This window comes from Vicugna pacos, chromosome 32 (genome assembly GCF_048564905.1).
Source record: "Vicugna pacos chromosome 32, VicPac4, whole genome shotgun sequence".
Taxonomy (NCBI): domain Eukaryota; kingdom Metazoa; phylum Chordata; class Mammalia; order Artiodactyla; family Camelidae; genus Vicugna; species Vicugna pacos.
In genome coordinates, this window is record NC_133018.1 from 17,436,158 (window position 1) to 17,462,592 (window position 26,435).

Consider the following 26,435-nt stretch of genomic DNA (forward strand, 5'->3'; position numbering starts at 1 on the left):
GATTCATATGAAGTTTATAAATATGAATATACTTTGTAGTTTTGTAACTCAAATGGAAGGCAAATACAGTACATAATAACATTTGGAGGGATCGCATTTCCTATCTTCTTAGCAACTTTGTTCATTGCTTCATTCCACAACATTTATTTTGGGCTTACAATGCTGTATGTTTCTGCAACATCTGTATATGACACTAATTCATGACCCTTTTAATTATTTCCCTTTTAAGAAATAATGAACACACATGAGGGCCCAAGTTTAATCTATGGTTAGCCTGAAGAATGTGCTGATGGCAGATGTGAAAGTGTTAAAAATGTATTTTGACATGATCTTGCAATTAGGTTAAGACTGCTTTTGCTACTTAATATTCTGCTTTCATGATAACTATACAGTTAGAGCATGCAATGACTGTTGTTTTGGTCATAATCTATCTTAATAGATGCATAGAACTTTAAAAGAAAGAAGATCTTCAAGCTTAAACAAAAAATACCCAAATCTGTTAAATGTTTTTAGTTGATATACTCTGTTCAGTTTCACATAGGTATAATTTTATTGTAAGTTCCTTTGAACTTTCTATTCTCTTCTTTGATCTACAATTAACAAGGAAATAATTCAATTAACAAAAAAAATAGAATTTCCAAGATCTTTATTTCTTCAGTGTACCATTCATTATTTGGCATTACTCAGGTGATCTGGAAATGAATTTTGAAAGTAACAACATGATTATAGATGTGAAAGAGTAAAATCACAGTTGGTAGAAATATACATAGAACGATGTTGTAGGTTTGCTCTTTATACTAATGAGAAAAATGGCAATTATTGAAATAACTTCCTTCCATGATCCTTGGGACTTAAAGTAAAGAACCACTAAAGTGAAGCCAGTTGGACCATTTTCTCTAATCTTTGAATCTGAATAGGTATATAGTGAAACACGAAACCTATTAGATACTTATTTTGAAAGTCATGTGAATTATGAAACCCTGCTTGGATTATCTTCCCCTTTGGGCTAAATTGAGTTTCTAATTTCTTCAGTTACTGCAGAGTAGATTTTGATGTAAGAAAGAGCAAGTAATACTGGCTGCAAATTGATAAAAGGTATTTTGAGTTTGTATTTGAAGAAGGAACAAGTAAGCCTGCTTCTTAGGGCTTCCCTCACCCCCACACCACCTATTTTAAAGAAACAGTCTCACTTTTTAGTAGAGAATGGTGTTACTTTTATCCTAAAATGTGAGTGACATTTATCCTGCCTTAGAAATCCAGTTTCTAACTTCATTCTGAAATACTGCCTAGTGGGATGGGTATAGCGGGTATAGCTCAGTGGGTTTAATCCCCAGTACCTCCATTTTAAACAAATAAACGTAATCTCCCTATCCCCCCCAAAATAGTGCCTTTTAGAATTAATGTATTTAGTTAGGAGGGAAACCACTGTTATACTTGAGTATTAGTTAATTGCTTTCATTCTTCAAATATTTGTATTCTCAGTCATCACCACTATTCCTTAGACTTCAGAAAAGAAAACAGGATGACAGGATAAAGTAGCTGGGAGGAGATCAGATAGAACTGTTTTGCCTAGGTCTTCAGAGGAACCTTTTTAAGGAAGTGACATTTGAGCTGAGAATGTAATGGATGACTTTTCTCTTTCTTGTAGTTCCAAGATTATCCCCTAAAACACACAGACCCAGGTCTCCCAGACAGAATAGTATTGGAAATACTCCTAGTGGGCCAGTTCTTGCTTCTCCCCAGGCTGGTATTATTCCAACTGAAGCTGTTGCTATGCCTGTTCCAGCTGCATCTCCTACGCCTGCCAGCCCTGCATCCAACAGAGCTGTTACCCCATCTATTGAGGGTATGTAAGAAAGAGCTTCCAGATCCATAATGTCCTTTGTAAAGTTGAGTTTTAGAGGTTTAACAGTATATGAAAAATGGCTGTATTGATACGAACTTGAGGGCACGTTTGAAATTCTATGTAAATTAATTTAATACTAGTAATTTCATATGTTGTTCTTGAACGTCTGTTAAGAGGGTTTACATAGTATTTATATTAATCTTATAAATAAAATTATTGGTCTCTCATGTCTGCAAAGTAGGAAATCCTCTGTTTAAATGAAAATGTTCTTTTTCAAAAACATAGGATCAAAATTGTTGAATATTTTCCCATTTTACTTTTACAGCTTCTATCCTGGCTGCTTTTTTTTTTTTTTTTTTTTTTTTTTTTTTTTTTGGTGTGGGGAGGTAATTAGGTTTACTTACTTATTTATTCTTAGAGGAAGTACTGGGAATTGAACCCAGCACCTCATGCATAACTAAGCATGCACTCTACCACTTGAGCTATACCCTTTCCTCCTAATTTTGCATTTTTGTCAAATATTTTCTAGCTAAAGATTCCAGGCTTCATGATCAGAGGCAGAACTCTCCTTCAGGGAATAAAGAAAATATGAAGCCCAATGAGACATCGCCTAGCTTCTCAAAAGCTGAAAGTAAAGGTTAGAGTTTTGAAAAGTCTTTAGGTATAACTATAGAATTAGGAAGGGGTGTGTCTAATCTCATGACTAAAGCAGAGTATTTTTGTACAACACTTTTTCTTAGTATTTTGCATATATAGATGTCTAATTTTGACAAAATGTCAAAATCTATACTTAATATATTGAAATTTTTACTATTTTGATGATAGTTTATTTTCATTTCTAACATCTCATTCTAAATGAACTTTAAGTTAAAGATTAGAAATAAATCTGTACTATATGTATATTCATGTGTGACTGAAGCATTGTGCTGTACACCAGAAATTGACACACTGTTGTGAACTGACTATATACCTCAATTCAAAAAAAGAAAGAAATCTGTATCTAACATTTCTTAATTTTACAGGTATATCACCAATTGTTTCTGAACATAGAAAACAAATTGATGATTTAAAGAAATTTAAGAATGATTTTAGGGTAAGTATTATATTGACTAATTAATTAGAATTTAAAAAATAAATTTTAAACATTACTGAGAATTTTTATATCATCCATTTAAAAAAATGCATTCTATATACAACCAGAAACATGAAACTATGTGCATAGAAATCTAAACATTCTTAAAGTTGTTTTTGCCTGTGCTTTAAGTGGGGTAACTAAAATCACGAGATGTGATAGGAACAATACAGATATTAAATGAAAAAGAGTGTAATTCTGATGTTGGTTGTTACCATAACTTAAGTTATTATTTGATGTTCATGTATTACTTTATTTGGTGACGATAGAGCAAGGCCAAGGCATTGATTATTTGATGTGGAAAGTAGAAGATGTGCTAGACCATAGTGTTTTGAGAGAATTGCTGATTTATACTCATGTACAAATGTATTATGATAGACATCTTTCTGTGATATCCTTTCTCTGTCTTAAGACTATTTCATTTCACAGATGATTATTTCATTCTTTTGCGTAATATTTACCGGAATACACTATGCATATCTTCTGTGAGTGGCTTTTTTCACTTAGCACCATGTTCCCAGGGTTTGTCCATGTTGCATCATGTGTCAGTACTTCATTCCTTTTTGTGGATGAATTATATTCCACTGTACAGACAGACCACTTTTATTCTCTGTACAAGTCTCGCATCGGATGTGTGGTTTGTAATTTTTTTTTCTTCCATTCTGTGGGTTATCTTTTCACTTCCTTGGTATTGATTCTTAAAGCACAAAATTTTTTAGTTTTGGTGAAGTCCAGTCTATTTTTCCTTTTATTCCATGTGCTTTTGGTGTCATATGTAAGAAATCATTGTCTAATCCATAGTCGTAAAGATTATTCTTATTTTCTTCTAAGAGTTTGAATTAGGGCTTTGGTCCATTTTGATAAATTTTTTTTTAATGTAACATCAGATAGGGGTCTAAATTCAGTCTTTTGCGTGTGGATATCACTATCCCAGCACCATCTGTTGAAAAGAAAGACCTTGAATTGAAATTGTCTCTGCACCTTTGTTGAAAATCATTTGACCACAGATGTGAGTTTATTACTGGACTGTCAGTTTTCCTCCATAGATCTATGTGTGTCTATCCTTTATACCAGTCCCATACAGTCTCAGTTAGTGTTAGTATATTTTAAGAAGCTTATAATTTCCTCATTTAATATAAATCCTCATTTTGGCTCTCATATTATCAGTTCACAACTTTCTGTAAACCTTCTTTAAACTTGACTTTTTGTTGTTGTTGACGGGGGAAGTAATTAGGTTTTTATTTATTTATCTAATGGAGGTACTGGGGATTGAATACAGGGCCTTGTGCATGCTAGGTACACACTCTGCCACTGAGCTATTCCCTCCCCAGTACTTGACTCTTAAATTTGGATAGTTGCAGCATTAGATCTCTCTGGGGCTTCTAGTGTTAATATTTGGTGGGGAGGGCCAAAAAATCAAATGCAATATTCTCTTATGAGTAACTTTCTGGTCTGTAAGTGAATACCAGAAATCAAAGAAATTTTTAGAAAATATTTGAGGATGGACTTTATAATTCTCTTCAGATAAAATAATGTTTTGAATTTACATTTATTGAGCATTTCCTGTGTATCAGACACTGTTCTGAGTGCTTATGTAATCCTTTATTGTCCTTACATCCCTTTGAAGCAGATTCTATTATTATCCCCAGTTTGTATATTAGGAAACTGAGGCAGACAAGTTGAATAATCTGCCCAGAGTAACATGGCTAGTAAAAGATAGGACTGACCACTTGTGTGTTTCATCCTCTGGCTATGCTTTGGACAGTAAGTAGCTAATGCATAGTGTGTACTGCACTGTTCAATGACTGAATCTACAGAGCTACCCTCATGACGTGCATATGGCCTTGAACTATGTAGGTTCACAAAAATCTCTGGTCCTTTGCTCAGGCAAAAATAGTAGTACCCTGTGGTTTTTGGTTTTGGGGGTTTTTTGTTTGTTTTTCCCTTGAGGGCTTTCGGCAGGATCTAATACAGCTATGTGCAGGGTGCTAATAGCCTTATTTGTGTAAAAATTGCTGATAATTTGATTGATTACAGATTAATGGTGTGGATTTTGGAGGTAAATAGATGATCTGAGTTTAAATCTTGCCCTCTGTAAGATATTGAGGCACACGTTACGTAATTCCAAGTCCAAATGGGATAATTGTAGAACCTTGACTGATTTTACACCAGAAGCAAAGGCAACAAAAACAAAAATAAACAACCAGAGCAGAGGATATAGCTCAGTGGTAGAGTGCATGCCTAGCAGGCACGAGGTCCTAGGTTCAATCCTCAGTACCTCCATTAAGAAAATAAATAAAAAACAAACAAACCTAATTAGCTCCCCCTAACAAATAAATAAATAAATAAATAAAATTAAAAAATAATCACTACATCAAACTAAAAGGCTTCTGTGCAACAAAGGAAAACCATTGACAAAATTAAACTACCAAATGGAGAAAATATTTGCAAATCATGTCTTTGTTTTTTGTTTCTTTTCTCATTTTTTTTTTAATTTTTAAAATTGAAGTACAGTTGATTTATAATGTTGTATTAGTTTCTAGTGTATAGCATGGTGATTTAGTTATATGTATATATATTCTTTTTCATTATGGGTTATTGTAAACTATTGAATATAGTCCCCCGTGCTATACAGCAGGATCTTGTTTATCTGTTTTATATATAGTAGTTTGTTTCTGCTAGTCCCAAACTCCTGGTTGACCCCTGCAACCCCTTTCCCCTTTGGTAACTAGAACCAAAACCCTTTGTTTTCCATATCTGTGAGTCTGTTTCTGTTTTGTAAATAAGTTCATTTCTGTCATTTTTTTTTTTTTTTAGATTTCATATATAAGTGATACATGATATTTGTCTTTGTCTGACTTACTTCACTCAGTATGATTATCTCCAGGTCCATCCATGTTGCTACAAAATGGCATTATTTCATTCTTTTTTATGGCTGGGTAGTATTCCATTGTGTGTGTGTGTGTGTGTGTGTGTGTGTGTGTGTGTGTGTGTGCACCACAACTTCTTTATCTAGTCATCTTTTGATGGACATTTAGGTTCTTCCATGCCTTGGCTATTGCAAGTAGTGCTGCTATGAACATTGAGGGACGTGCTTCTTTGTAGTTTTTGTTTTAATGAAAGTACTGGGATTTAAACCCAGGACCTTGTGCATGCTAAACATGCACTCTACCACTGAGCTCTTTCCCTCCCCCTGCATGTTTCTTTTTGAATTGGCATTTTCTCTGGATATATGCCCAGAAGTGGAATTGCTGGATCATATGGTAACTCTATTTTTAGTTTTTTAGGGAATCTCTATACTGTTCTACATAGTGGCTGCACCAAATTATATTCCCATCAACAGTGTAGGAAGGTTCCCTTTTCTCCACACCCTCTCATTTGCGAGTCGTGTATCTCTTAAGGGGTTAATATCCAAAGTATAGAAAGTAGTTATACAACTAAATAGCAAAAATACAATCTAATTTTAAAGTGCGCACAGAATCTGAACAGACTGTTTTCCAAAGAAGACACAAGATTGCCAACAGGTCCATGAAAAGGAGCTCACAGTCACTAAGTATTAAAGAAATGCAAGTTAAAACCACAATGAACTATTTCACACCTATTAGAATGGCTGTTATTAAAAAGAAGAAGAAGAACAAAGAATAAGTGCTGGTCAGGATATGAAGAAAAGGAACCCTTGGGCACTATTGGTGGATAAATTGGTATGGCCACTGTGGAGAACAGTAAGGAGTTTCCTCAGAAAATTAAAAGTAGAACTATTATATGATCCATCAGTTCCACTTCTGGGTATTTATCCAAAGGAAACAAAAACACTAACTCAAAAAGATACCTGCATGTGTATGCACGTGTGCGTGCATGCGTGTGCACACACACACATGGTGGTGGAATTACTGTTCAGCCATGAAAATAAAAAAGAAGGGAATCCTGCCATTTTCAACAACATGGATGACCTTTGAGGGCATTATGCTAAGTGAAGTAACTCAGAGAAATTCAAATATATCATCTGATGTCACTTATATGTGGAATCTTAAAAACAAAAAAACCCTGAACTTACAGAGACAGGTTGGCGGTTGCCAGAGGTGGCAGGGGACGGGTTGGGGAGTAAGGTGTGGAAGCAAAATGGGTGACGGTGGTCAAAAGGTACAAACTTCCAGTTTAAAGTCAGTCAGTCATGGGGAAGTAGTGTACTGCATGGTGGCTCTAGTCAGTAATACTATATTGTATATTTGAAAGTTGCTAAGAGAGCAGATTTTAACAGTTCCCACCATAAGAAGAAAAATTTATAAGTGTGTGATAATGGCTATTAACTAGACATTGTGATCACTTCACAATACATACGTATACTGAATCCCTGTGTTGTACAGCTGAAACTAATAAAATGTTTTATGTGAATTGTATCCCCAAAAAAGGAAAAAAATGGTTCAATTAAAAAAAATAAGGATAGTCTCAGTTTTCTTTTAGGTTTAGTATACTGCAGATAAGTATAGCAGAATGCTCAAAAGCATCAATTGTGCCTTATTTTTTCTCATTTGTAAGATTGTCCTAGTAGTATGTACATGAAATAAATCTGTTACAGTAATGACTAAATGAATGAGTTAGTAAATAAGTTAAAGCACCGAGTACTATAGTGAGTACTATTAGGTATATTTCCCATTATATGAATAACAACACCGAAAGCCTCATTTTTGCCTCTCTCGAAGACCCTTGTGATAAGTACTTGAAGTTTTATGCAGTACACACTAGTCTGTTATGTGAACAGCCTTTAGTAAACATTAAGTACCTATACTATGACCTACATTCCTATTGAGTCCAAATAAATGTCGCTGTCACTTCTTGTCTTCAACTGTTTGAAGACTCTGTAACTACATTGGTGATACAGTGAAGCTTGAGAAGCCCTGAGGTATGTAATGCCGTTTGCCAGGGTACCAAAGGCCTCAGTAGTGAGACTTTGACCTTGGTCTGTCCTTCCTAAGGCTGAGGAGATAGTTCAGCTCCCTTCAACCTTGCAGCCCCTTCTGCTGTACAGTTGCTCTTCAGCTGGTTCTCACTGCCCATGGCTGCTGCTTGTTCTCATTTCCACCTTGGCTCCTTGTACTTGCTGCCCTTTTCCTTCTCTTGCCATTTCTTTCAGCTGTCCTCTTTTCTTTCTTCTGTGGAGTAATGCATCTAAAGTCTTCAGGCAGCAGTAGCATTGATTTCTTCTGGTCTACAAACATAAAAAAAAAAAACCATCACTTATTTCACTAATGTCTTTGTCTTCTGCTCTTCTCGTTGGTACTTCTGTTTTGTGGTTTCCTTTATTATGGATTAGAGGTCTAACAGACTAACAACATGTCTAGTCAGGTCTCTCTCTGAATCCCCCTACTTCAGACTTTCCAACCTACCACTTCTCGAGGCCAAGTCTCCATTTTAGTCCAGCCTCTGTAACGGTTTCTCTGTACCCTTACTTGGCTCCCTTCAGTTCATTTTCCACAAAACTGCTGTGCTCATCTTTATGAACTAGTAAATTTTCTCAGTACTATAACTGCTTAAAATTCTTTAGTGACTTCTCATTATCCTGAGAATTAAAAGCTAGAGTCCTTAACATAGCTTTCAAGTTCCTTTGTTATCTCATTCCTCTTGGGTGAGTTTGTCATTTCTTGACTTATTTGTGCATCTGTGCCCACCCTGGTCCAGTCATTGGTACTTTTCTGTTTCATAATGGGACCATCTTCTCCCTTTCCTTTGGGTCTTTAAACATGCTATTTCTTTTGCTTGGACTATTACTCCCTTTTCCAAACCACCCAGCATCTTTCACACTCTAGACTAGATGACACTTCCGCTGAGAATCCTTTACTTTGTGTAAGTTGCTTTTTCCTGTGGGATCCCATGGCATTTACTCATTTTGTTGTTAAGTGTCTAATCTCACCCAGATGATAAGCTTTGGGAGGATAAGAACTATTCCATTCCACATTTTCCATACCCAGCATGCAGAATTTCTGACACATGGTAGGCACTGAGTCTAGGACATTTGAGTGCTTAGATGACTATAACTTTTGAGTCTAGGACATTTGAGTGCTTAGATGACTAGAATTACGTTGTATAGACATTTTGTTATTATTGCCTTATAATAAAAATACTACTCTAAAGTATGGAAAAAGCCTTATTCAGTATATTTTATGCTTACAAATACTAGTTTGTGCTCATGGAAAAAGCTTGTTTACTAGAGTTATTTAAACTATTTAAGTATAATTATTTCCTTTATTTAGTTACAGCCAAGTGCTACTTCTGAATCTATGGATCAACTGATAAACAAAAATAGAGAGGGAGAAAAATCAAGAGATTTGATCAAAGACAAAATTGAACCAAATGCTAAGGATTCTTTCATTGAAAATAGCAGCAACTGCACCAGTGGCAGCAGCAAGCCGAGCAGCCCCAGCATTTCCCCTTCAATCCTCAGTAACGTGGAGCACAAGAGAGGGCCTGAGGTCACATCCCAGGGGGTTCAGACTTCCAGTCCAGGATGTAAACAAGAGAAAGATGATAAAGAGGAGAAGAAAGATGCAGCTGAGTGAGTAGACCCGGAATTCAGCACATCCTGTTCCTTACTTGGTTGTTGTTGTTGTTGTTGTTGTTCCTTACTGTTTCTAAGGTGCCCAGGGCTTTCCAACTCAGGAATTTGTCTAGGCTTTTAAGTAGTCCTCAGCTTACAAACAACTGGTAAACAAATGCCATTTCAAGTAAGTTAGGTCATTGCACCCTGTACTCTTCTTCCCTTCTCCACCATCTTTGCTCCCCCTGGCAAAAAAAACTGCATATAAATTAAGAATGACTATTTTGTAAACGTACAGGGATTTGAAAAATGACTAGCTTTGGGGGCCAGTATCCCCTGGGTGGTAGTGTACCTACTTCTTAGCTGTGCTACTAGGACTAATACCTGCCACTGCCAAGAAGAGAGAGATTTAGTGCCCCTGCTTCTCCATGTGTTTTCTATCAGAAACAACATTTTAGCTAGTGATTAGATTTGTTAAGATGGGCTTAATTCTGGAAATCCAACATACTATCAATTAAATGGGCTTTTGTGGGCTGGCCTTAGAACCAAACCACACCACCAATGATTTATTTCTTTTGAGTTCCATACAGCTCAGTTACCGCTGAACTTTTGGAATGCAGGTTGTTGATAAGTCAGGGAGCACTTTATTTTGATTTGAGGCAAAAATTTTTATTAGAGTCATGATTTTTCCCAAGATACTTCATGTAGGAAACATTTTGTTACATAAAAAAATATTGCATGCTAGAGAATTGGTATATTAAGGATTGTTCTTAAGGGGTTATTGTCGTTTCAGTTTGTTTGTATTGATTGCCTTTGAGAGAAACATTGTATATTACACTTCTAAAAAATGTGGTCCCTTTTTTGGTTAGTGATTATTAGATTGAGTGGGAAATATGTGTGTGTGTTTTAATGAAGAGAATTAGTGATCTTCTACAGGTAACTGTTTTAAACTATCAGGTATAAAAGACTTCAGAGAAACATAAGTTCCATGCAGATTTTACTGGTGTTTATTTTTTTCTGGTTTAGGCAAGTGAGGAAATCAACATTGAATCCCAATGCGAAGGAGTTCAACCCTCGTTCCTTTTCTCAGGTAGTTTTTCTTTTCTCTAGTCTCTTAAAAAAAAACTAGCAGTAGTAGTAATGTATCTTTTCCCATACCTACCATTTAATTCAGTTATAGTATTCTAAAACGACTTGTAGTTTAAGTTCCTTTTTCTTGTATGGTCGTTAATGTATATTTTTGAGCCATAGGAAAAATTCTAGTTTTTTCATCAAGTAGATGTGATCTGGGCAAATCTGAATCTTTCTGACTCGGAATTTGAAGATGGTTGGCTAACTAGGCTCTCAGGTTCATAGACACACTGTTGTTATTATTCTGCTGACTTTGTGAAGAGGATAGATTTATTTTTTAATTTTTTAAAACACTTTCTCCAGTTCCTTAAAAGTCACCACTCCTATTTTTAATAGTGTTGATGATTAATTGGTAGCATTTTACTTTAACTATTTACCAAAGTAATTTTTTTCTTTTATTTGAAACCTGGTGAAGTTTATTTTCTATAAGATACTTTCATTGAGGGAATAATTCAAAGTGAGTAAAACTAAAGATGGGGGAAATCTGTCTTCAAATTATAATAATAGTTAGCTTTTCACCTTAAGACTGTTGATTTTTGTTATTGTAGCCAAAGCCTTCTACTACCCCAACTTCACCTCGTCCTCAAGCACAACCTAGCCCATCTATGGTGGGTCATCAGCAGCCAACACCAGTTTATACTCAACCTGTTTGTTTTGCACCAAATATGATGTATCCAGTCCCCGTGAGCCCAGGCGTGCAAGTAAGTCATAGAATTTGATGTTCATTTACCCTCTCCAAGTTGTTTGTATTTGATACCAAGCACTCTGTAGGTGTGCAGTCACTTGAGGATGTGATGGTGTAAAAGAAGTATTTAGAAAGGGGAGGCGTGCAGTGGTGTGGTCTGGTGTTAGTAGAAGGACCCAAATGTGAGAATGTATTCTGGTAAGAAAAATGGTTCAGATTTACTGTAGTTTGGGGTTTGTCCTTTTAGCTGTGGGTGTGATTTTATTTTTTAATGACTTACAGAGAATCAAGAGAATCAAGAAACCTCAGAACTAGCTCTCTAGCAATATGCAATGAAGAGAGTAGTGAAGTACATTCTTAATATCTTGAGAGCCTAATCTTCGTTTTTTGTTTGTTTGTTTACTTCCCTCAAGCCTTTATATCCTATACCTATGACGCCCATGCCAGTGAATCAAGCCAAGACATATAGAGCAGGTAAAGGTGAGAATAATCCTGCCTGTGTTTGCTTGTAATCTGCATGCTGCATGAATTAAATAACTTAATTAATAATGAATAAATACTTGCAGTGCAGTTTTGACTTTTGATGAGGCTGTGCATTGACTTTTGATGCCCAACATTGCATCAGACATTTAGATGGAGTTTTATGAACAAAAAGCAGAGAAGAAATACTCATCAGTAATGAGTGTTGAGGATCATCTTCAAAAAGTATAATTGAATTTTGAAGTTTTTGATGTTAAACTTGGAAAGAGCATTTGCTAAATTAATTTACCAGGTGCTAACATGTACTTTTTTTTCTTTTCAAAAATTCAGAAATGTATCTTGGTATATCCAGTTCAAGTTAACATCGCGAGATTTTTATTGTGACTTTTTTGCTTGCATTTCTTATTCTCTTACCTTGTAAAAGTACTAACTACATTATCTGTCTTTTAACAGATTGCCACAAAGCTTAGCTGCCTTAAACAATAAACATTTTATTTCACATAGTTTCTGAGGGTCAGGGATCCAGGACAGCTTAGCTGGATGGTTTTGCCTTAGAATCTCTTAAGAAGTTGAAGACAAGGTATTGGCTAGTGCAGCAGTTACCTGGGGCTGGTGGATCTGCTTCCAGATTCAGAGCTGTTGGCAGGATAGTTCTGGTCATAGTATGGCAGCTAGCTTCTCCCAGAATGAGTGTTCAGAAAGAAACTGACCTAAATGGAAGCTGCCATTTGTTTTACAGCCTAATCTTGGAAGTGACATAGTGTTTTGTCATTTGCTATGTAGATCGCACAGAGCAAATCTGGTACCTGTGGAAGGGTACTGCATATGGTTGTGAATACCAGGAGGCAGGGTCACTGGGGGGGGGCATCTTAGAGGCTAGCTTATTTACATTTTCCTATAATGTGTATAAGATATTTTCAAAAGATTTGTTGTCTCGTTGGACTGCAAGATAAAGTTTAAAATTTATTTGGAATATTACTTTAGTATCTGTTTCACTAAGAATTCCTTAAGTGCAAATTTTCAGTCAGGAGTTGCTACCTTTGTTACTTCCAAAATACTGTCTTCTATACGCAACTCAGGGGCTGGGGGCACTGACCCTCTGTGCATTCTATGCAGTCAAAAATCTGAGTATAATTTGTAGTCAGTCCTTCATGTCCACAGTTCCATATCTGCAAATTCAGCCAGTGGTGGATTGTGTATTGCTATAGTATTTACCACTGGAAAAAAAATCTGCATATAAGTGGACCTTTGTTCACACTGATACTGTTCAAGGGGCAACTATAATTCATATGCCATAAATTTCATCCATTTGAAGTATACTGTTTGGTGGATTTAAAGATATTCTCAGAGTTGTCCAGTCATTACCACAGTCAATGTCAAAACATCTTTAACACTCCCAAAAGAAGCCCTGTGCCCTGTAGTAGTTCCCCCTCTCCTGCCCCATGCACACGCACACTCATACCCTAGACTTGCTAATCTCCTTTCTTTTCTCTATAGATCTGTCTGTTCTGGATATTTCGTATGAGTAAAATCATACTGTATGTAGTGTTTTGTGATTGGCTTCTTTAACTTAGCATTATGTTTTCAAGGTTCATCCATGTTGGAGCATCTGTCAGTACTTCATTCCTTGTTATGGCTGAATAACACTCCTTTATATAAATACCACATTTTATTTATCCATTCATCAGCTGATGCCACTTCGGGCTGTTCCCACTTTTTGACTGTTATGAATAATGCTGCTGTGAACATTAGTGTATAGTTTTTGTGTATGTTTTTTTCTCTTGGAGTGAAATTACTCTGTTGGAACTGCTGCATTGTTTTCCAAAGAGGCTGCACCATTTTATATTCCTACCAGTATTGTACAAGGGTTCTAATTTCTCCACATCCTAACCAACACTTGATATTGTCTTTTTTATTCTTTGTTTGTTTGTTTGTTTGTTTGTTTTGAAGGAGGAGGTGTTGGGCTAGATCCATCCTAGTGGTTATAAAATAGTATCTCATTATGGTTTGATTTGTATGTCTCTAGTAACTGATGATGTTGAACGTTTTTTTCGTGTGCTCATTGACCTATTTGCATATATTCTCTGGAGAAATATTTATTCAAATATTTGACCTAGTTTTTAATTAGGTTATTTGTCTCTTAATCACTGAGTTGTATGAGTTTTTTATATCTTCTGTATACAAATCCTTTATCAGTTAAAGGATTTACAGATATTTTCTCCATTTTATGGTCTGTCTTTTTAGTTGCTTGATGGTGTTCTTCTAAAATTTTAAATTTTGATAGAAATTCAGTTTATTTGTGTTTTTTGTTGTTGCTTGTGCTTTTGGTGTCATATCTGAAAAACCATTGCCTGACTCAAGGTCTCCAAGATTTACTGTGATTTCTTTTAAAAGTTTCATAGTTCAGCTTTAACATTTAGGTTGGTAATACATTCTGAGGTAATTTTTGTGTATAGGATGAGGATAGGGTCCACATTTATTCTTTTGCATGTTGATACCCAGTTATCCCAGCACCATTTGCTGGAAAGACTATTCTTTCCTCATTAAATTGTCTCGATATCCTTGTTGACATTTATTTTTCTTCCGCTATATGCAAAAGGAAGCATACTGTATGTACTGTTCTGCACCCATGAGTTTTTTGTGTGAAGACACAGTATTTTGTAGAAATTACTGTATATCATTGTATCAAAATTTTCCTCATTCTTTTTTTTATTGAGTTGTTAATCTTACTGTGTTGTAGGGGTGAATACAGTCCTTTTTCTGATGTATGTATTTCAAACATTTTCTTGTCTATGGCTTATTTATTCACTTTTTAAAATGTCTTTGAAAGAGCAGAAGTTTTAAATTTTGGAGTCCATTTTATCAAAGTTTTTTTGAATGGTTATTTTGTTTCCTATGTTTGCATACTAAAAGGTTGCAAAGATTTTCTCCTCTGTTTTTTTCTCACTAGAAGTTTTATGGTTTTTCTCCTGAGTTTCACCTTTGGATTTTTTGATTTACAGTTTTTAAAATTTTGCCCACTCATGAAGTAAAAGAATTCATATGCCTTCTAGGATTTATGTAACTTCCCCCTTTTTACGTTTAAATTTCTAACCCACTTGAAAATTACCTTGTACACAGTGCAGGTTATGCATCCACTTTATCTTCTTCCAAATGATTGTCCAGAAATTTTTAACCAGTTTTATTATTGTACAATTTACATACAATAAAATGTGTTTCAAGTGTATATTTTAATGAAAACTCTGCCCTACTACCACTTGCTCCAGGCAACCTCTGATCTGCTTTCTCTTACTGTAGATTAGATTTTTCTGATCTTTTTAATGAATCGAATCATGTAGTGTATTTTTGTGTCTGTCTTAAACAACATAATAATCTTTCATTATTTCATGTTATCACCTGTGTCAGTGTGTTCCTCCTTATTGCTGAATCGCATTCCATTTTTATGATCACTCCACAGTTTACCCACTACCAGTTGATGGGTGTTTGGATTATTTCCAGTTTGGGGTGCTTCTGATTAAGTGTTAAGAGCATCTGTGTATGAATGTGTGAACATTTGTTTTCAGTTCTCTTGTTGAAGTACCTAGAATTGGGATTCTTGAGCTATATGCTAAGTGCGATTTTAAATTAATGTGAAATGGATAAATTGTTTTCCAAAGTCATTTAACGTTTTAACTGATCAGGTATGTATGAGAGTTACAAATACTCTACATCCTTCTCAACACTTTGTATTGTCATTTTAATTTTAGCCAGTCTAATATTTATAATGATAACCTCACTGTGGTTTCATTTCTCTGATGATTACTGATGATGAGCATCTTTGCATGTGTTTATTGTCTGTCAGTCTTTTGCAAAATGCTTGTTTAAATCTTTTTCCTTTATTTACATGGAATTTCTTTTCTTACTATTAATTTTAACAGTTATTTATATATTCTGGATACAAGTTTTTTATCAGGTAAAGGTATTATGAACATTTTCAAAGAGCCAGTATTCTTTATTTTGATGAAATTCCATTTATCAAGTTCTCCTCTTATGATTCATGCAGTTTTTGTATTATAACTTAGAAACCTTTGCCTACGCAGGATGTGGATCTTTTTATGTTTCTTTCTTTCTTTTTTTTCCCATTTATCAGTTTCTGTGGTTCTCTCAAAAATTCTTTTTTGTTTTTTTTTAAACATTTTTTATTGATTTATAATCATTTTACAATGTTGTGTCAAATTCTAGTGTTCAGCACAATTTTTCAGTCATACATGGACATATACACATTCATTATCACATTTTTTCCTCTGTGATACCCTGTGCTATACAGTATAATCTTTTTTTTAAGATTTTTTTTAACATTTTTTATTGATTTATAATCATTTTACAGTGTTGTGTCAAATTCCAGTGTTCAGCACAATTTTTCAGTCATTCATGGACATATACACATTGTCACATTTTTTTCTCTGTGATTTATCATAACATTTTGTGTATATTTCCCTGTGCTATATATACAGTATAATCTTGTTTATCTATTCTTTTATGTTTCTTCTAGAAGTTTAGTACAAATTTTAAGTTTTACAATTAGATGTAAGATTGACCTGAAGTTAGTTTTTGGGTAGGGCCATGAGGTGAATGTTGTGGTTCATTTTCTTTCCACGTATATCCATTTTTCCCAGCACCAGCCTCTATTTTGCCTGTGAAATTATTTTGGCATCATCATAAATCAGTTGACTATTCATGTGTGATTCTATTCCTGAATGAACTGTTTTGTTGTATTGATCTGTGTATCTATCCTCACGCCAGTATTTAACTTTTTGATTACTATTACTTTATAATCTTAAAATCAGTTCAGGTAGTTCCTCCAGTTTTATTCTTTTTTGTTAAAATTGTTTTAGCTGTTCTAGATTCTTTACATTTCCAAATACATTTTAGAATCAATTTGGAATTATATGTATTGAAGATCAGTTTGTGGGGAAATTGACTCCCTTTAACAGTGTTTAATTTTCCAATCCATAAACATGGTGTATCTGTTTATTTAAGTGTTCCATTTCACCAATATTTTGTAGTTTTCATTATATAAATTGTGTCTTACCACTTTGTTAAACACATTTATTGTTTCTAATAGCTTTTTTTTAGACTTATTTAGAATTTTCTATGTGTACAATCACAGTCCACTCAGTATATCTGTCTTTTTCTTGCCGCCTTATACTGCCTAGGTCTTCTAATACATTATTGAATAGAAATGACACATTCCTTACCATGCCCCTGATCTAAGTGGTAAAGTAATATCTTTCACTGTTTGCTTTAGTGTTAGTTGTGGTTTCAGTTCCTAATTTGCTGATTTTTTTAAAAATCATGAATGGTTATTGAATTATGTCAAATACTTCAGCGTCTGTTATGATTATCATACAGTTTTTCTTATTTGCTCTGTTATTTTGAGGGATTACATTGATTTTAGAACATCAAACCAGCCTTGCATTCCTGGCACCACGTTTATACACTTAGTCATGGTGTATTATCTGTATATGTTTTCCTGGGTTTGACTTGATAGTATTTTATTGAAGAGATTTTGGTCTGTGTTCTTGGGAGATATTTGATTTGTAGTTTGCTTTGCTTTATAATGTCATTGTATGATTTTGGTATCAAGTTAATGCTGGCTGTATCCATTTAACTTGCCAAATTTAATGGCATAAAGTTGTTAATAGTATTCCTTTATCTTTTTAATGCCTGTAGGGTCTGTAGTGATGCTCTGTATTTCATTTCTGGTATTGGTAATTTATCTTTTTTCCCCTTTTTATTGAACTGTGTTGCTAGACTGTTAGTGACCTTTTCAAAGGCCAGCTTCTGCTTTCATTGACTTTTCCTTTTATCATTTCCTCTTTTTTGCTTTCTTTGGACTTAATTTGCTGTTCTTTTTCTGGTTTCTTAAGGTGGTTGCTTAGATAATTGATTTTAAGACTTTCTTTTCTAATAGCATTTAAAGCTATAAATTTCTAGTCATTGCTTTAGCTACATCCCCAAAATTTAACATGTTGTATTTTCATATTCCATTGAAATTATCTTCTGTCTTATAATTTCTTCTTTGACCAATGGGTTATTTAGTAGTGTGTTTTTAATTTCCAAATATTTGGGATTTCCATATGTATTTCTGGTTTTAATTTTTGATTCCATTATGCTCAGAGAACAAACTGATATGAAATGCCATTTTCATCGTGTGTGTAACATCCATGTCCAGTTGAACCTGTATCTGGAGTTTGTGTTCCATTCTGTTAAACTGTCTGATAAGACTACTTCCCCATCCACTCACTCCCAGCGTTAATTTTTTTCACTTCAGGTTTTCTTAACTTTTCTTCCTAGTTTCTTTTTTCATATGAGCTAGATATTCAGGTTGAATACCGAAAAAAAAAAATCAGTTGACTTTTTATTATTGAAAAATTCAAACATATACAAATAAGCAGTTAGAATAGTGTGCTAGTATAAAAGAGCTCATCATCACTCTGCTTTAACAATTAGAAATTCATGGCCAATTTTATTTCATCTCAACACCCCTCCCTACTCAGGTTATTTTAAAGCATATCCCAGATACATCATTTTATCTGTAAATATTCCATTTTTCAATTCTAAAGGATAAGGGGGTCTTACAAAAACAAACATTACTATTACCACACTATGAAAGAGTTAGCAATAGTTTCCTAATACCCTCAAATTTCTATGGCTATCTTTAAAATACATTTTTTGGCAGTTATTTTATTCTAGTTAGGATCCAAATGAGGTTTACAAATTGCATTTGTTTATCATGTTTAAATAATTTTTAAAAATTGTTTCATGTTGCGATAACTTACAAAAATTTAAAGACATGTTATGTTCATTCATACCCTCATTTTCTTACACTCTGCCTTCATTGGATTATTTTAAAGCAATCCTAGATACTGTATCATTTCATTCATCAATATTTCACTGTGTATCTTTAAGCATTGTGGACTCTTTCCTTTTTAAAATCATAGTTAAATTACCATTATTCACACATTAAAAATTTAGCAATTATTCCTGTCTATCAAAGATCCAAAGTACACATTTTCCTCCTGTGTTATGACTGTTTCTTAATAGTTGACTTGTTCAACCACAGTCCGAAATCCACACTTTTCATTTGATTGATACATATTTCTCTTAATGTTCAGTCTCTTAATTTATAGTTTTCCCCTGTGTTTTTTTCCCTTTACATCTTATTTAAATCCACCTTATTTGTCCTGTATTCTTTCTCACTATCTGAATTTCATGGATTTCATCCTTGTGGCATTGTTTAAAGTGTTCCCCCATCCCCTGTCATCCTTGTAAACTGATAGTAGAGAGACTTGATATAATTAAGTTGTGGTTTTTTAAACTTAACTTGGAGTGTTTCATAGATGATGTGTGTACTTTGATTTGGAGCCATTGTCTTAAATCTTTTTCTTTGCTAATAGGAGTAACTGGGCTCCCTTATCTACCCAGGATAACATTTTCTGCCAGCTCTTCTTTGTTTTAGCAGCACTGAAGATCATTGTCTAGCCTTAGATCCATTATTTCATTAAGGTTTGCAAAATGGTGACATTCTCATTCTGTCATCTCTTTAGTTAGTAAGATGGAATTTTTCTGTAAAGAAAAAACTTTACCATGCCACACTATTTGGTTACCATGAGGTGCGTTTGTGCACAAAAGGCCAGCATTTCAAGGCAGTTCTCAGAATAATGAGTTCTTTTTCTATCATCCTCTAAAAGTTGGCCATTGAGGGTTTTTTGTTCTTTTCTATCAGTATAATCTCGTGAATTTTAACATTCAGTTTGCCAGTTGGCATTCTTACTAAAATCATATTAAATTTATAAATATATAGTTTAGAGATTAACTTAGGGGAGAACTGCTATCTTTATATCGTCTTCCTATCCAGGAACAAATTATGCCTTTCTGCTTGTTTAAATCTGCTTCTGTATCTTCAGTAGTATTTTTAAGTTTCTCTCGAAAGTTTTATGTGTTTCTTCAGTTTATACTTAATTATATTATAGGTATTGTCTTTTTTTATTGCTAATGTAAACTGAGTTCTTCTTTACCATTGCATCTTCGTAGTTACTTATGAAGTAAGTTTATCAAGTACTATATATGAAGGCTATTGTTGTCTTTATGTTAATTTTATGTCCTTATTCTTTACTCTGTCAAATAACAGGCAAAATTAAGGACTCGCTTCTGAAATGCAGCCATAGATTATATAATAAGGCTTATCTTTCCTGCATAATGCTACGGCCTTTTTGCACAAAACCACCTCTGTCTTCTTCGTGCATAATGCAGCAATAATGTTTTTGCAACCTGTTAGAAGAATTGAGTTGTATTTGAAAATATGCCGAAGTCAGCATTTTGGGACAGATATTCTTTGTTGGTGGGGTTGGGTGTCCTGTGCGTTAGAAGATGTTTATCAGCATCCCTGGCCTCTACCTATTGGATGCTGGTAGTAACCTCCCCTTCCCTAATTATAACAACCAGAGTTGTCTCCAGACATTGTCAAATGCCCCTTGAAAGGCAAAACTACTGCCAGTTGAAAACCATTGACATAAAGAAATGGCCAAAGTATGGCTCATCTAAACTGTGATTTAAGATTAAGATAATTCAGTTTAGGGGATGGAGGGGAACCACCACCGTAAAACCAGTTCTATCTCTGTGTACCTACATATGCATGTGTGCAGACGCATGGATCTAGAAGGCTACATACAGTGGTTGCTGTTGGGGAAGAGAATGGTATACAGATGGTTAGAAGGGGGAATTTTGTTTTATGTTGTGAAATTTTTTATCTTTCAAGATCATATTCCACCGTTGTTTCTATAATGAATTTATTTTTAAAAATTAGTAAACCTGACTAGTATTTTTAAAATATGTGATGGTTATAATTAAGTATCAAAAGAAACAGTGTTAGGGGTTGAGGATATATACCTCAGGATCTACTAAGTACGTGCTTGGCATGCATGAGGTCCTGGGTTCAGTCCTCAGTGCCTCCATTAACGGGGGGCGGGGGAGGGGGTTGCAAAATGAAAAGAAATAGTGGTAGTGAATAGGTTAAGTTCAGTTAACTTAGAATAACTTTCATTTGATAAAGGTGATATTTGAGTTTGGGGTGGCTTTTCTTTACTACAGAGGTGCTTTTTCAATATGTGAAATCTCAAAATTAAATTCAGAAAAATACTACTATATTCGTTTCCTGTTTTCAAGTTTGCTTTTCTAACTACATAAAGCAGTATATATAACTAGCTCCTCTAAATGTCAGTAAGTCATTAAATTTTTAGCAAAAAATTAAAATATTTAAAATAAAAACAAAATTATTTCTCTGAATTAGCAATTAATTTTTATACTCAGTTCTGGTGATCTTATGAAGTTAAGCGTTCTTTGTGCCTCATACCTTGCAGTAAGCAATGGCTCATGATTTCTTCCCTCAGGTGGCTTGGTTAACATCACATCATAAACCCATTACAGACAACAGTCAATGCTGTAATAGACATGTGAGGAAAAGGTACACAGATCATGCAGCTAGCTCTTTGCGGGGAACTGGGAGCTAAATTCTTAACTAGAGCTTTAATGGGGAGGACTGTAGGCAGAAATTTGTGTGGAATAATAAAAGACATAAAGTAATTCTTTAAAAGTGCTATGATTTAGAAACCTGCTACATGATAGCCTGAGATTCTACCTTTGAAAAAGAGCAAGACATTGTATAAGAATTCAGTGGTGGGAAATTTTAGAAGATGAAGTAAAGATTAGTGTTGGGTCTGTTTTGGCTTTTTTGTTGTGCTTTTTGTTTTTCTTTGAAAAATCCAATGGCCTTTTCTAGCAAGTGGCATAATTTAGTGTATCAAACAGGGATTATCTAAGAAGTATGAGGGGAATGTTGTTTCACATTGCTGGAGGTGTCTGTTACAGGGACTTGATTAAGTCTGGGCGTCATCACAAAGGGTCTCTCTGTGGATGTTGCTTTCAAGCTGATACTTCAAGGATCAGTCAAAATTTTCCAACCTGGGAGTTAGGGGGTCAGGGTTTGAGGCTAAGGAATAGTACATGTGATAGGAAACAGCCTAGAGTGGCTGAAGGAGTGGTGGGGATGGTATATAACTTGGCATTGGAGAGGCAGACAGAAGGGTCCAATCATGCAGAGCCTCAAGGACTGTGTTCATGTGTTTTAAGCTAAGGAGATGCTGTTTTCTAATAATAAGTCATCTTTTTCTTTAGTACCAAATATGCCCCAACAACGGCAAGACCAGCATCATCAGAGCACCATGATGCACCCAGCCTCAGCAGCAGGACCACCAATTGTGGCCACCCCACCAGCTTATTCCACACAATATGTTGCCTATAGTCCTCAGCAGTTTCCGAATCAGCCTCTCGTTCAGCATGTGCCACATTATCAGTCTCAGGTAAGCCTGATATGACTTAATAACTTAATTTTTCCAGTTAGATTTAACTTTTTAAAAAAATTATTTACTATTGTATTATTTATTTATTTTATTTGAGAGGGGAGGTAATTAGGTTTTATTTTTAAAGGAGCTACTGGGGATTGAACCCAGGACTTCATGCATGCTTAGTGTGCATTCTACCCTGGAGCTATACCCTCCCCCCTTAACTTTTTTAATATGGTAAGTGGGTTTTGGTTTATATTTTGTGCTTGGTGTTTTGATGGGGTAGACAGCTAAGGTTTTGGGGGCCCTTTTTAATGTATTAGAAAGTGGCTGATCAATGTATGTGTTTCAAAGGAAAGAGCCAAAAACAGATTTAGGATTTTTAGAGTTGTTTCTGGAAACCTGGAAGCCATGGAGTTAAGACATCTAACTAAAACCTACTTGACTCTATTTGATACTTTAATTTTTTTTCTTTATTTTTTGTTTGAACACAGCATCCTCATGTCTATAGTCCTGTAATACAGGGTAATGCTAGGATGATGGCACCACCAACACATGCCCAGCCTGGTTTAGTATCTTCTTCAGCAACTCAGTACGGGGCTCATGAGCAGACGCATGCGATGTATGGTAGGAAGCATTTTGTTTGTCTTTTTCAGTGTGTATGATTTTTCTTAATAAGTTTTTAAGCTCTGAGAAAATACTATGTTTAAGAATAACTTGGCCTTTTATGACATGGAGGGTCAAGAATCTAACAAAATGTTGAAACTATTGCTCTCTGACTTGCTCTATAAGTCTTAGCAAATCATTTCTACTTCTGCGCCTGAAATTCCTCTGTCTTCAAATGTCTCTTTAACTAAAATGTAATAATGTATGTAACAGAAAGCATCTTTTGTGGAGAAAGTTCTCTTCCTTGTCAGCATTTGGTATGCCTTGCTTAAGGCATGCAAGAAAGTTTTACCATAATGAAAGCACTCGGCAGCAAAAGGAAACATTCTGCCTCACTCCTTGCTCTGGCGGTCACTGGCATTACGTATATTTATTGCTATTTGTTACAATGCTACTGTGTTTCTGCATCATGCTGTATTTTAAGTGGCTGAACTTGTATAATATTAGATCTGCTTTAGATGTGATTCATACTGTACATGTAACCCATACTTTAAATGTAATCATTATAAACAACAATAAAATGAAAATGAAATTATTCTATATAAAACTAACAGTATATGTAAGAATAGTAAGCTAAAATTACTATCTTAGTTTTGTGGCCAGAGAACTTTGTGCAGGTCAACTTCGCAGCTGTAAAGTACTAAAATAATACAGGTTTCAATATTGAGAATTTAAAATTAAATTTCCACTTATATCTTGTAATACTATGTTTTTCAAAATACACCTTTACTTAGTACCAGTTTTACTTAGATCTAAGTTTTGTTTTGAACATTTCTGGGAACTCCTGTACTGTCATTCAGGTTTTCCCATTGGCATTTCAGTGTTTTGGAGTGAGAGGAGAGAGATTTAAGTTTATTGAAAAGTGTAACTACTATGAGAATGAAATTACATGTAACTACATGGACATTTTATTTTTTAAACTTATTTAAACTTTTTGAATGACTACGAATGCAAAGATTTTCATGTCAACTTTAGGTAACAGTTTAACAGTTCATAGGTTGATAGGAATAGGACTCTGGCCCCTGTAACCCACTGCCCAGGCTGTCTTTCTGGAGGCATGCTCTTGTCCCACTGGTTCACTAATGACAGGAATTTTACATGATTGAAGGCATTGTTTTTATAAAATACTGAAGTCAGAGGTTAATTTTTTGCTTAAAACTTTCTACTGTGGATTATGCACTTTAAATTAAAATAGATGTGATTGCTACATCTTGGAAAACTTTTCTTTCAAGAAGCCCATCCATAGCTGAATTGAAAAATTGACAGACAGATTTAGCTTGTGATTTTGGTTATGATCTATCATTGCTTGACTTTAGTTGTCTTTTTTTTTTTTTTTTTTTTGAGGGGGGAGGGTCTTTAGTTGTCTTAACCAGGACTAAGTACATGTGAAAAGACACTACTGATTTATCCCACTGACTTTTATGCAATTTGTATGTTTTAACACTTTTTCCAGTTTGCTAAAGGCTAGGTGAAACGTTCATCATGATTGTTTATACATGTATTTCTGGTGAATACATCATGATATAACAAGTGGAAAAAAACATTTCTTTCTTCACATTTCCTTGCGTACTCCTCTTGGAATGAGATCTGAAACTCTGAGCTAAAATTTCCTTTGCTTTTGGAGAGTAGCTATTTGTGTGCCCATGTCTTTGAGCCTTTGTAGTAATACTGTGATGTTGAGCAGTCTTTCTCCTCAGTGTGCTCACTCACTACCAACATCTGGCTTTGTCTTTTGGATGGATGTCCATTGGTTTGAAGCAGGCTGTACAGTAAATACTGTATTTGAGGCACTGATGGTTTTTATGATTGCCTTCCCAGAATATTTCCATTTGAAAAGCAGTTAGCCATGGACCCTGAAGTCTATTCAAATGTGGGAAAATGGGAAATACTGCAAATAAGCAAAATACTAGACCTAAAGTCCAGTGAAATCTGGAGTGAACTAGTCACAAAGCCATTTTTTTGATGCCAGGAGAAAGTTGCTCAACTGAATGTGAACTACTTATTTGCAGGTTGTATTTAATCGGTGTCTCTTCATGGGGGCAGGCTAGGGGCAAAGATTAACCTTTTTACGCAAACAAAAGAGTATGCACCCAGATGTTGATGATAATTATATGCCATCTTTTTGTCATTCATTAATTGTTATGGCCATTTGTAAAAGGCTTTGAGAACAGAAATAACTGCAGCGTGAAAGACTGATTGTTGTTTTTAAATGTTTTGATATATTTAAGATAAGTATGCCAACAGATCGCTGAACATTTAAATTATCAGGAGTTACATATATACACATTCTAAGTAATTGTTGACTTTCTCTTTCTAGCTTTCTTAGAAAGAACTTTGGTCATAAAGTCATCTCTTTGACCTTCATCTGTCTGGCTTTCATCATTGCCTTTGCCCTCTTCCTCCTAATAGATTATTTTTTGTCTTTAACACCCAGTCTTCTAATTCATCTAATTTTGTTTCATGGTAGTGGTTTTTCCCTTTTCAGTAATAGTAAGAATGAAACTCTCTACTGACTAAATCCATCAGGAAGAGTTAAATCTAGAATCCTTTTCAGTTTATTTTTGGTAGTTTAGTGCAGATAAATTCTAAAATACAATAAGCAAAAGGATTTAAAATGCACCTATTAATCTTCCACCTGACAGCCACCTGTTGACATTTTGGTGCATATCCTTCCAAGTGCACTTACACACGCACACACACATGCACACACACTCTCACAGCCTTTTATGTAGACATTTTAATAAGAAATTATACCCATGTTTAATATTAGTATTACTATATTTTTTAATTTTTGGATCCACTACCAGGTGCCTAATTAAAACTTTACAGAATAATGACATTTCTATTAGTAAGTAATTAATAGTGATTTGCAAAATTGGTTGTCTTTTAAATTAAACTTGGTAAATATTGTTTTGTTTTGGTACATTATTTATATCAAGGTTACTCAGTGGAATGCAGTATTGGTCTTTTTGTTAGATAATAATTTTACTCTTTTCATGTAAGCAAGTGAGCATGTGCAGTTTGACACTCCAATACAGAAGAAAAATGTCTGTTGGTTCAGCCCTATCTTATTTAATTTTGTAGCAATGTTTTTAAAGTGCTTGTCATCTCTTGTAAAGTAAGAAAAATGAATTATGCATGAATACAAAGAGATTATTAAATATGTCAGCCTTTCCAGAAAATTAGGAAAATGCACACCTCACAAGGCTAATTAACCTTTCTATTTCCCAAATTCAGCATGTCCCAAATTACCATACAACAAGGAGACAAGCCCTTCTTTCTACTTTGCCAGTGAGTTGGGTTTTTTATACTAATTTTAATTGAACAGTAAAACACTTTTTAAAGAATACATGTTAAGGGAGTAGACTTGTTGAGCAGTATTTTCCTTGTGCCAGACAAAATCATTAAATATATACATATATATCTGAAAATAATTCAGTTTTAAAAAAAGGAAATATAACCCAGCTTCAAGAAAGCTGGAGTTAATTAAAAATTGAATTGTTTCAGAAATTAATTTTTGCATACCAAGCAAACATGTGACTGTTTTAGAAATGCTTTTTTTTTTTCTTTAAAGCAAAACA

The 26,435-nt window shown here is 34.6% G+C and overlaps 1 protein-coding gene across 13 annotated transcripts in view; it reads left to right on the plus strand.

Moving 5' to 3' along the window:
* Window positions 1-26,435, plus strand: part of ATXN2 (ataxin 2) — a 108,133-nt gene that overhangs the window by 63,774 nt on the left and 17,924 nt on the right. For 9 of the 13 annotated variants that reach the window (XR_012066326.1, XR_012066328.1, XR_012066329.1 and 6 more), the window contains 10 exons: window positions 1,649-1,846; window positions 2,376-2,483; window positions 2,869-2,939; window positions 9,227-9,528; window positions 10,537-10,600; window positions 11,190-11,342; window positions 11,740-11,806; window positions 22,022-22,206; window positions 22,683-22,815; window positions 26,092-26,145. Coding sequence is in view for 8 of the 13 variants with exons in the window: in XM_072953174.1 (XP_072809275.1) it covers window positions 1,649-1,846; window positions 2,376-2,483; window positions 2,869-2,939; window positions 9,227-9,528; window positions 10,537-10,600; window positions 11,190-11,342; window positions 11,740-11,806; window positions 22,022-22,206; window positions 22,683-22,815; window positions 26,092-26,145 (1,335 nt within the window). In the remaining 5 variants the exon portion in view is untranslated. The remainder of the gene's footprint in view (window positions 1-1,648; window positions 1,847-2,375; window positions 2,484-2,868; window positions 2,940-9,226; window positions 9,529-10,536; window positions 10,601-11,189; window positions 11,343-11,739; window positions 11,807-22,021; window positions 22,207-22,682; window positions 22,816-26,091; window positions 26,146-26,435) is intronic. The other 4 variants (XM_006204840.4, XM_072953178.1, XM_072953175.1 and 1 more) reach the window with 4 other exon arrangements.